Source organism: Neolamprologus multifasciatus, chromosome 3, assembly GCF_963576455.1.
Source record: "Neolamprologus multifasciatus chromosome 3, fNeoMul1.2, whole genome shotgun sequence".
Lineage (NCBI taxonomy): Eukaryota > Metazoa > Chordata > Actinopteri > Cichliformes > Cichlidae > Neolamprologus > Neolamprologus multifasciatus.
The window spans coordinates 45,995,852-46,006,707 of NC_140441.1; the positions used below are offsets into that span (position 1 = coordinate 45,995,852).

At 41.2% G+C, this 10,856-nt stretch overlaps 1 protein-coding gene across 8 annotated transcripts in view; it reads left to right on the forward strand.

Moving 5' to 3' along the window:
- Positions 1-6,123: 6,123 nt before the first annotated feature.
- ehbp1l1a (EH domain binding protein 1-like 1a) overlaps positions 6,124-10,856 on the forward strand; it is a 50,310-nt gene continuing 45,577 nt past the window's right edge. For 7 of the 8 annotated variants that reach the window (XM_085150977.1, XM_085150987.1, XM_085151008.1 and 4 more), the window contains exon 1: positions 6,124-6,432. In XM_085150977.1, coding sequence (XP_085007103.1) covers positions 6,329-6,432 — 104 coding nt within the window. In that variant the 5' untranslated portion in view covers positions 6,124-6,328. The remainder of the gene's footprint in view (positions 6,433-10,856) is intronic. The other variant, XM_085151050.1, reaches the window with a different exon arrangement.

The window sequence follows — 10,856 nt, forward strand, 5'->3', positions numbered from 1 at the left end:
TTAGGATCCTCAGAGACAGCATGTCAAGTACAGACAATCCTGCAGCTCCCATTGACTTTAGAGTCGTAATAGTTTTTAAAATCTTTAATTTTTTTGGTTTCCTGCTTCCAACTTTAATGCTTGAATTCCTTCCTCTGCTCACATTTCCAGGATGCACATAGTAGAGAATTTAGGAGCTAAAGAGCAGGATTTTCAGTTTTATCTTTCTGTAACATATTGTGCTGTCTAGAGTCGATGTAACTGAGACTGAAATGTAAACTGCTGCATCATGGCAGCGAGGACAGTGTGATGTTTTGTAACGGTAGTATTTCAGTGCGTGCTTCTGACAGACAGCTCACAGGTGTCTGGCTTAGCCAGGCTACATTTACAAAGGTCACAGGCAGGCGTGCAGCAGGGATCTGATTGCTCTACTACAAGTTTCCAAGTATATGTTATGATCATTTTGAGCTTGAATTCTTGGATGTTTTTTAGTGAGCTCTTATTCAACAGTAGAATTTCAAAATACTACAAATAATACTGAAATGGTTTATGGAAACCATTACAATCAGCAGGCTGTGGTGAATGAGTCTGTATGTGGTTGTACCAGAGTACTGACAGTTTCTGTAGGTTCACCAAAGCATTGGAAAATTAGCAGCTACAGTTAGGTTCACAATGACACACTTCCTTTATTTTAACTTTAAACAATCAAGATGTGTTTGAAGAGAATGTTTAGCTCTGATGACAACGATTTAAATTGTTACATCATTGTTACATTAAGTGTTCAGGAATTACAGCAATGTTCTTCTGAAGCAGGTCACTTCAGGGGATCAAAGGTAAATAGGCAAACTATTCCTTTTAATACGTGCATGAAAATTCCTCGCCGTCAATGACTGTAAATATCATGGACATCAGCAAATGCTGTAATTCCTCCCTTCTGATGTTCTGCCAGATGTTTGCTTCAGCCTTCATCAGTTGGTGCTTGCTCTTGGGTCTCCCTGCGTTCAGTTATGTTTTCAGAAAATGAAAAACATGCTCTGAGATCAGGTGAGTGACATTTCCATTAAAAAAAAGAGAGAAAAATAATTTTCCTTCCTCTGGGAACCTCTGTAGTTGCATTTGCAGTATACTTTGGGTCATTAGCATACTACTTTTAGCTTCGACTGGCAGTCATGCCATAACATTGCCTCAATTTTGAGCTTCTCCTTTCCTTTGTGATATTTAATATTTTACTTTGGTGCAAGTTCATTTTGGCTTCATCTGTCTTAAGAAGTTCTTTGCAGGCCCGGGCAAACTTTTCTAGATGTTTTTAAAAGTCTGATCTGGGCTTTTTGTTCTTAAGTGGAACCAGTAGCTTAAACCTTGTTGCAAACTCTCTGCATTTCCATTTGTGAAGATGTCTCTTGATTGTACTCATAGGTCTACCTCTTTTAGAAATGTTGTGAAGGGTTATTCTTAACCAGGGACAGAATTCAGCACTCATCTATTTAGTTGCCTTTTATGATTTTTCAGGCTGTTTGGTGTGACTGAGCTAGGCAGCGCTACATTTCTTTTTAATAATGAACACAGCTTTGTTAAAGACGTCTTTGTCACACTATGGTACCTGCAGTTAGGGGTGCTGCCATGGGTGTGGGACCTATGAAATCTTTGATACCCAACATCTAGACTCAAAACAACTGGTAGTTCAGTGTTTCAATATTCAAAAGAGACAACAGCTATCACAACTGGGTCCAGATGGGGTACCAAGCCCCATCTGGACCATCCGTGGCCGATTACCAAGACTACATGAAGTACCCTCTGAAGGTCTGCTAGAAGAAGTGAAGGCAGCATTATGGACAATCCCTACTGTGACCATCACTCAATCCAACCACTTGATCTACTCTATGGAGACGCTTGGCTATGAGATGAACAGCCATAAGGAGCAGTACCCTCCATGGAGGAGACTAGAGGCCAAGATCAAGGTAGCATAGAGGGACATTAACTAAAAATTAGAGCTGCAGAAAGATGTGAGGAAGATTTGGTATCAAAGTAGTACAGCTGAGGTGTTGGAAACTGCCAAGCAAACAGCATTGGCCAACTGCTTGAAGAGGTTCACCAGAGAGATACGAGGCAGGAGAATAAACCAGCTCTACTCCACTGAACCATCCTAGATGGTTACTTTCAGTGGCAGGGGAGCAATATGAGAACATCTGTGTGGAGTACAGCTGTAGCAACAGCTGTAGCTATACCGAAAGCAACATCAGAAAAAAGGAACACGAAAAGCTAGAGAAGTGCCACTGAGAGAGGATTTTGAGAAGATGTGGATGGTGAAGGCAACAGTGGTACTAGTGGCAATCAGAACAGTTGGTGCAGTGATCTCCAAGCTGGGCGCAGGGCTCCAGGAGATCCCAGGAGCAACACCTCTGTCCAGAAGAGCGCAGTCTTAGGAACAGCAAAGATACTGCGCAGGACCCTCAAGCTCCCCGTCTCTGGTAGGCGACTCGAGCTTTAGGAGAAAGACCGCCCGCAGTGCCCACTACTTTAATTTTACTAATCTTGCCAACCCTAAAAATATAATGTTCTTAAAAAAAATGAATCAATCTATTTCTTATAGAATTTTGGATTTTTTAAAAATTATTGTTATCATTATTATTATTTTTTAACATTGATCGGTACCTTACACGAAATACAAAAACAACCCTCTTTACATTTTTACATGTTGTAGTGCCATATTTTGGGAGCATTTCAAGTTGCTATGCAATAAAATACAAACATTATATCCCACATTTTAATAATACGTATGTATTAAGTCCATAGTAACTACATAAATTGCTAAAATGTGCAAAAAAAGATAAAGAAATTGAAAATCGTTTTGGTTTTGTTTGTTTTTTTACTCATTTTTCTAGTTACAGAAATGTCAAAGATACATTCCTCAAAACTGTAAATGCAAATATAAATTCACTGTAAACAGCAGTGACAGACTTATTATTCTCCTGCTTTCCTGCTGGTAAGCAGCAGAGCACCAAGCCTCTGTAAACCGACACATGCAGACGGATTATAGTGACTCACTGTTCATTTCGTATTCATTACTGTAACACACTTTAGGCAGAAGAGCATTTTTAAACATTATGCACATATATTTGGATAGTGTTTCTATAATTTACCTCTACAAAGCTTTGTGGTGGAGACGTTTGTGTTCAGTTCATCAGATTAAGAAAACACTTTGTTCGACCTGGGACATGGAGGGTGACGTGTTTTAAACTCCTGTGGTACAGCTGTGTACTGTGGGTGTGGAAAAGAATGATCATTGTACTGTCTGATAATATCTACATGTAGTGAGAAAAGCAGGGCTTCCAGCCAGTTTCCTCATGCAACTCCAAAACAAAAGTCCAAACTAAGACTATTCACATGTAACACGTTCCTCTCTGTAACGTGTTACATGTTTGGATCTAGATAAGAGCACATTTAGAAACCAACCTATTATCAAGATGGGTTAAATGGATGCCACGGTCAACTGTGTCAACTCAAACTGTGCAGTCAGCTTTTGCCTGATCTTAAAGCTTTGGTGTTATTATTGTTCTGTTTACAGTAAAAAGCAGTAAAAAGCCACTGTACAGACCACTGGAGCATTTGATATCCACACAGTAATCTATTTTCTTTCGCTTACCCTTGTCCAGATTGTGGGAACACTGGTCTAAGCAGAGATTCTCAGACATCCCTCTCTGCAGCCATGTTTGCCAGCTCTTCTGGTGGGACCCTGAGAGATTTATAAAGTGGGCAAAATATCTGCCCAACGGGTCCTGGGTCTAGTGTCTCCTCCCAGTTGCACATGCCCAAAACATCTAACCTAGACTGCATCCGAGAGGCATCCTGATCAGATATTTTTTGTTGTTGTTGTGGAACATAAGGATAAGTGGAAAAGGATGGATGGATGGATGGATGGATGGATGGATGAATGGATGGATGGGTGGGTGGGTGGATGGATGGATGGATGGATGGATGGATGGATGGATGGATGGATGGATGGGTGGATGGATGATGGATGGATGGATGGATGGATGAATGGGTGGATGGATGGGTGGATGGATGGATGGATGGATGAATGGATGGATGGATGGATGGATGGATGGATGGGTGGGTGGGTGGGTGGATGGGTGGATGGATGGATGGGTGGATGGGTGGATGGATGGATGGATGGGTGGATGGATGATGGGTGGATGGATGGATGGATGGATGAATGGGTGGATGGATGGATGGATGAATGGATGGATGGATGAATGGGTGGGTGGATGGATGGATGAATGGGTGGATGGATGAATGGGTGGAAGAGCAGTGGCTCTAGTCTGAGACTCTCCTAAATGACCAAGCTCCTCACCCTATCTGAGGTCACTGGAGGCCTTACTGGTCCAATTCCTGATTGTCACTAAAGTTGGGCATTACTCTCCCAGTATAGTGATTTGGGTCTGCTGGATTTGGAAAAAAGGAAGTCATGATACATACATTGGCATAAACGTAATAAAAGGTGAAAATCCCCTAGTCAAAGTTCTTCTTTAAATGTTTTTACAAATAATAAAATATGTTACTTTTAGCTCTCAAATGTTTATTTTGTTAAAATAATTTACCAATGTCATCATTCTTTAGACTCTGCATGTCACAAATATAAAAGGCTAATGCCTCTGCGTGTGCCTCAGAAGCTGCATTACATCCTTCATGTGCTAGCAACAGATTATAAATAGACCAACACCTAAAGTGGAAAAGTCCCCCCAGCTGAGGGGGACTCATGACAGAGGGAAAGGTTTCCTGCCAGTTAGTTTGTGTTTCACATTTACTCCTTGCTAAAACATCTGAACAACAGCAACAATGTTATTATTATTATCAGATTATCCTCCAGGATATGAAGCCGCACACTGCATGTGTGACGTGTTAAATTAACCTGAGCTATGTCAAGGCACCCATAGTTATAACTGTAGTGAAACAGGAAGTTTAATAGGGTTAGAGAACAGCTTTCATTAAATAACACATCTCCAAATTACATAAGTTACACTACCAGTTAAAGGTTTGGACACATCTTCTCATTTAATGGTTTTTCTTTATTTTTACTACTTAAGATACTTAAGATAGATAGTAGATAGAAACTGAAGAACTCAAATATATGAAGCAAGATATTATGTAGCAAAACACATTAATAAATATCTCTAAATATGTCTTGTATTTTAGATTCCTGAAAGCAGCACCCTTTGCTTTGTTGACAGCACTGCAAACCCTCGGCCTTCTCTCAGTGAGCTTCATGATGTCGTCACCTGACATGGTCACAAGAGTCACCTCTTCTGCTGAGGACGCATTCATCGGAACCAGCACGGCTACCACAGCATCCTGCAGCCACATGCATCCCATCCAGTTTGTGTTTAGTTGGACCATCATTTGTTTTCCAACAGCACAATGACCCCAAACACACCTCCAGGCTGTGTCAGGGCTGTTTGACCAAGAAGGAGAGTGATGGAGTGCTGACCAGATGGCCTGGCCTCCACAGTCACCTGACCTAAACCCAGTGGAGATGGTTTGGGATGAGATGGAGCTCAGAGTGAAGGCAAAGGACCAACAAGTGCTCAGCATCTCTGAACTCCTTCAAGACTGTTGAAAACCATTTCAGGAGACGACCTCATGAAGCTCATGGAGAGAACGCCAAGAGTGAGCGAAGCAGGAATCAAAGCAAAGGCTGTTTGGAAGAATCTGAAATATCAAACATGTTTTGAGTTATTTCACACTTTTTTGTTTACTACAGAATTTCATGTGTTTATTCATAGGTTTGATGCCTTCAGTGAGAATCTACAGTGTAAACATTCATGAAAATAAAGAAAACACATTAAATAAAAAGGTGTGTCCAAACTTTTACTGGCAGTGTGATTAACTGTGAAACCACAGTGTAAATACTGGGTGGGGCATTTCTGTGTGATTTGGCTGCTCGCCCTGTGACGCTGTTCTTTGACTTCCTCTTATTTATTTATGTATTTGTGCCAAAATATAAGCATTCTAATGGAAAATGTATCATTATTTTTGTTAAAACCTTTGTTTTAAATGCTCACGATGAGATTTAAACCGTAAACTTCCTCCTTTTCGGATGGGTGGAAGTTGGAAGAGAGATTTTATTTTATTTTGAAAGTCACAGTCATGAAGGTTCCGGTTTGTCCGCGTTAACTTCACGATATGTGACCGGAGTATTTGTTTTGTACCGTGTCAACGGAGCGAGCACTGGTGAGGATCTGTCATCGAGGCAGGTGGAGTCTCCCATCCACTCCCCGGTGAAGGAACACGGAAGAGGGGACACACCTGTCCTCCGTGTGATTTAACTTCAGCGTGTGTGACAGGATCGAGCATGACTTCGGTTTGGAAACGGCTCCAGCGGGTAGGAAAGAAGGCGTCTAAATTCCAGTTTGCGGCTTCGTTTCAAGAGCTGATCATAGAATGTACAAATAAATGGTGAGTGATATGATACTTATATTTGTCAGTATTTGTCAATATTTGTCAATATTTGATAACTGTCGATTTGTTGCGCACTCCGGCACTCCTCCGTGGTGTGCTCGCTGAGCATTAAAGAGACTGACAGAGAGAGTGATGCCAAACTCCGGTCAGACGTGTGAACTTCTCATTTCGGCGAGTAAAACTTGTGAAACTAAGTGTATCATTCACACTTCCGGTGTATTTATCACTGCGCATTAACGTCTTATTGACAGACTTAATACAATTACTCCATGTAATTACAGGTCGTCGGTACAATACCTCAAGTTTTAATGTTCAGAAAAAATAAACGCTAAAAGCTTTGTTTTGCTGCAGAGAGAGCCCGCCCCATTACTTCCGTGTTTGTTTTCTCGATATACTGTAAGAGAACTGTAATTGTTGCCATGCGGCATCCCAATAACCATGGCAACGGGTCAAGCCAAAAAACTGTCGTGGCTGTGGGAGTGAGTGGTGGTGCAGTTTAGTGTCACTGCTGGTGTCACGTGTGCTGGTGGAAGCATCTACGCCATCATCATTGGCTGAAAGTAGACTTTTGGACACTGAGGTCATGAACAAAAACTTCCCCTCTTATAAGAAATCTGTGGCCAGGCCCAGGTCTGCAATAATTGTTGGGAGGAGTTAAAACACGAGGAAACCTTTTTATGAAGGCAAACAGTTAGTTGTGCCCATTTCTGCATCTAAAGTAGCGCTTTAACCAGATTCAAACACTTGTTTTTGTTTTTGTGACACGCTTATAATGTGATTCTGGGCGAGTGCTGGGCCACCACCAGCTGACTTTACACTAACTGGTCACATTTTGTGAGGCTGGGCTGTATGATAAATCAGCCACCACTTTAATCACACTCTGGATCTCTGACATGTGGCACAGAAAGTGCACATTTAAGAGTATTTTGTCTATTTATTACTTAACAAAATTTACATTTATGATAAAGACAGCCTGGGGAATAGATTTCATTACAGTATCTTTTGGAAGGTGCTGTAACATAATTCCTCATCGCTACTCTCTGCTCCCTGAGCCTGGTTCAGCTGGAGGTTTCTTCCTGTTAAAAGGGAGTTTTTCCTTCCCACTGTTGTGCTTGCTCATAGGGGGTCATATGATTGTTGGGTACTGTGGCCCCTCTGTGAAAGAAAGCCTCAAATCAGAAGTAGACTCCATGGTATAACTCTCAAACGTGCACCTTGGGATGAAGTAGCATCTCACTAATTTAGAATACCTTTATTTTCCCAGGAAAGATAGTTTGTTGCTCTATTTAAAAGCTCAGTAAAGCTGTGACATCTCACTCCTCATCATTAATTGAAGAAAATAAGAACGACGCCAGGGTTACTCTTCAGCACTGGTGGACAAAAGAGTCAGTGCTTTGTTGAGCAGAGTATTGAATTCACTAATTTCTTTACTAATAACATTTTAACAATTAGAGAAAAAATAACTGATCACCAGATATATAATATGTTCAGCTACTTTCAATACTATTTATGCATTAACCTCAGTAATCACTTCCTCCAAATCATCATGTGTCTATTAAAACCAATTTCTTCAAGACTGCTATAATATGTCCTACCATAAATTAGTGCTTCAATTTTAAAATATGACTAATCTATCTCAATCCATCGCCTACGAACCACTGGCCTATGATGGCAGCGTTACTTAAACAGCCATCACTAGCCTCAGCTGTCTTAGCTAATTGCAGGTCGATCTCCAATCATCCTTTAGCTCAAAACATCTCCAAAGAGTCAGTGTAAAAAAGCTTGTTTTACTTGTAGAGCGACAAAACCAACCCCAATCTCTGGTGCTGTGAGTCTTACCCAGTAAGCAGAGCAGAGATGGAGCTACTGGGTGTGGGGATTAGCCCAGTACTAACTGCCTGAAAGCCCCCGAATGCCTACCCTTCTTCCTGTGACAGAGCCGGTACAGGCCCAGCTGTCAGCAGCCCGTTTGTTACCGCAGCTCCCCTCTAGATTGGTGCACTTGGTAACTAACTGGGTTCAATTTAGCGTCCTGGAAGCCTGAGGAGGGCTGGATTAACCTGTAAGAGTTATTCATGGTGATGTAGATTAATACTTTACCAGTCCCTTTATAAAGGCCCACAATTAAAACCATTTAACGAAGGATATTTTATTAAAGCAATATAATAGGAGCAAAACAAAAGCAGAACTAAATAATACTAATCAGAAAATATTATCAGTTACATGTGTCTAATGAACCGATTGTAAGCTAATGCTGAGCTTGTTCAGATCCTTGTGAAGAAGGAGGTTGGAAAGATGGGCACAGCCAGGCATGAGGAGGAGCTTCCAGCTGTGAAGATCTTAGGTCCAATCTTCTGAACTGCTCTTCTTATCGACTCTGCACAAAGCTTTTATACCTGCTCATCCTTTCTTCCCCCTTTTTACGTCACATCGTCTAAGATAACGTCTGGTCTCACCTCTGGAATCACCCACTGTCCACCCGTACCTCATCATCCTCTCTCTGTCCGAGTTTTCATCATACATGATTGAAAACTAACTTTAAATGTTAAAATCGCTTCATTTCTTTTATTTAATCATACATTTATAAGGTCAGACATTCTCTCAGATTAGTGGCTCCTTGGTGTCACACACACCCACACACTGATTATATATATTGGCAATAAAGAATTAAGCAAAAACAAATATGAATTATTTGTTTTTGCAAATATGAATTATGGTTGTGTATCCTTTTTAAAGGCTTAAAACTCCCCTCAAAGCCTTCAGCTGATCCAAAATGCTGCAGCAAGAGTCCTGACAGGGACTAGAAAAAGAGAGCAGATTTCTCCTGTTTTGGCTTCCCTTCATTGGCTTCCTGTTAAATCCAGAATTGAATTCAAAATCCTGCTCCTCACATACAAGGTCTTAAATAATCAGGCCCCATCTTATCTTAATGACCTTGTAGTACCATATCACCCTATTAGAGCACTTCGCTCTCGCTCTGCAGGCCTACTTGTTGTTCCTAGAGTATTTAAAAGTAGAATGGGAGGGAGAGCCTTCAGTTTTCAGGCCCCTCTTCTGTGGAACCAGCTTCCAGTTTGGATTCAGGAGACAGACACTATCTCTACTTTTAAGATTAGGCTTCAAACTTTCCTTTTTGCTAAAGCATATAGTTAGGGCTGGACCAGGTGACCCTGAATCCTCCCTTAGTTATTCTGCAATAGGCCTAGGCTGCAAGGGCTGGCTTGCTTTTGTCCTGTCTCCCCCCTTTCACCTCCAGCGAGTCCTGGCTGTTAGCTGTTAGCTGTCCCTCCCTGAGCCTGATGCTGCTGAAGGGTTCTTCCTGTTAAAAGGGAGTTTGTTTCCTTCCCACTGTTACTATTTAGTGTCATCTGACTATTATTATAGGGTGTTGGAGGGTCTTTACCTTACAATATAACTGGCCACTGTTGTTGTGATTGTGAAACATCAGCATGTAATGGTGCACAAATCTAAATAACAGAATTATTAAATGAGTCTACCAGTGAGAGATGGGGCCTTAAATGAACCCAAAAAGCTGACTGGCCCAGTCACTAAAAGTTTTGTTTTGGCAAGATAAGGACCTTTTTTCCCTCATTATTCCATGACAGATTAATCAGATCAGATATTTGGACCTAAACCCAGATGTTGAACTTGAGTTTGGCATCTTTGAACCAGAATTCTGAGTATGAGAATAAAGGAATATAAAGGAGTACATGATTAGGATGATGATTGCCAGATTCTTTAAGAAAAGCTACAATATTTTGGCAAGTGAAGAAAATTCTTTAGGAGGTAGATCTATAACTGACTCTACGAGCCAGAGACATCTTCATGGGCGAACCATCAGTCCCCATTGGCCTCTTCCAGAAAACTAAAATCTTGGTATTTGCTTGGCATTTCTCTTCTCTTGAACAGATTGGATGATTAGTCTGGTTTTCAGTGTTCAGGACAAGCTTGAAACATGTTCCTCTTGGCCGTTTCCAGTTTATGTATACAGAGGATGTTGTGCTTAGCTTTAGAGCTGTTGTTTTAGGTTCGGCATGTAGGAGTTCCTTTAATTCCACTGGCGTTAGTCATTGTTCAGTCAACATGTGTTTTCAGTCCTCTGGCCCCGGCTTGTATTTTGGCCGGCCTTCCTTTCACACTGTTTGTGCTTTGTGGTAGTTTAGAGAGATTTGTCACATTTACATGCTCTGTACTGGGGTCAGTGGTGTCTGTTAAGGTGGTGTTACTGGAAATCTAATGACAGTACACTGTAAAAGGTAATTATCATGTAATCACGTCCTTTCTTTTTGGGCTCTGAAGGAATCTCTGAGGTGAGAGGTGGTTTTTAAGCATCACTTATTTTGTCCCAGAGGATTTTCTTTTCTGGATTTCATGCCAAGAGAATTAGATCAAAGCCGATATTCACCGGAGAAATAAAACCA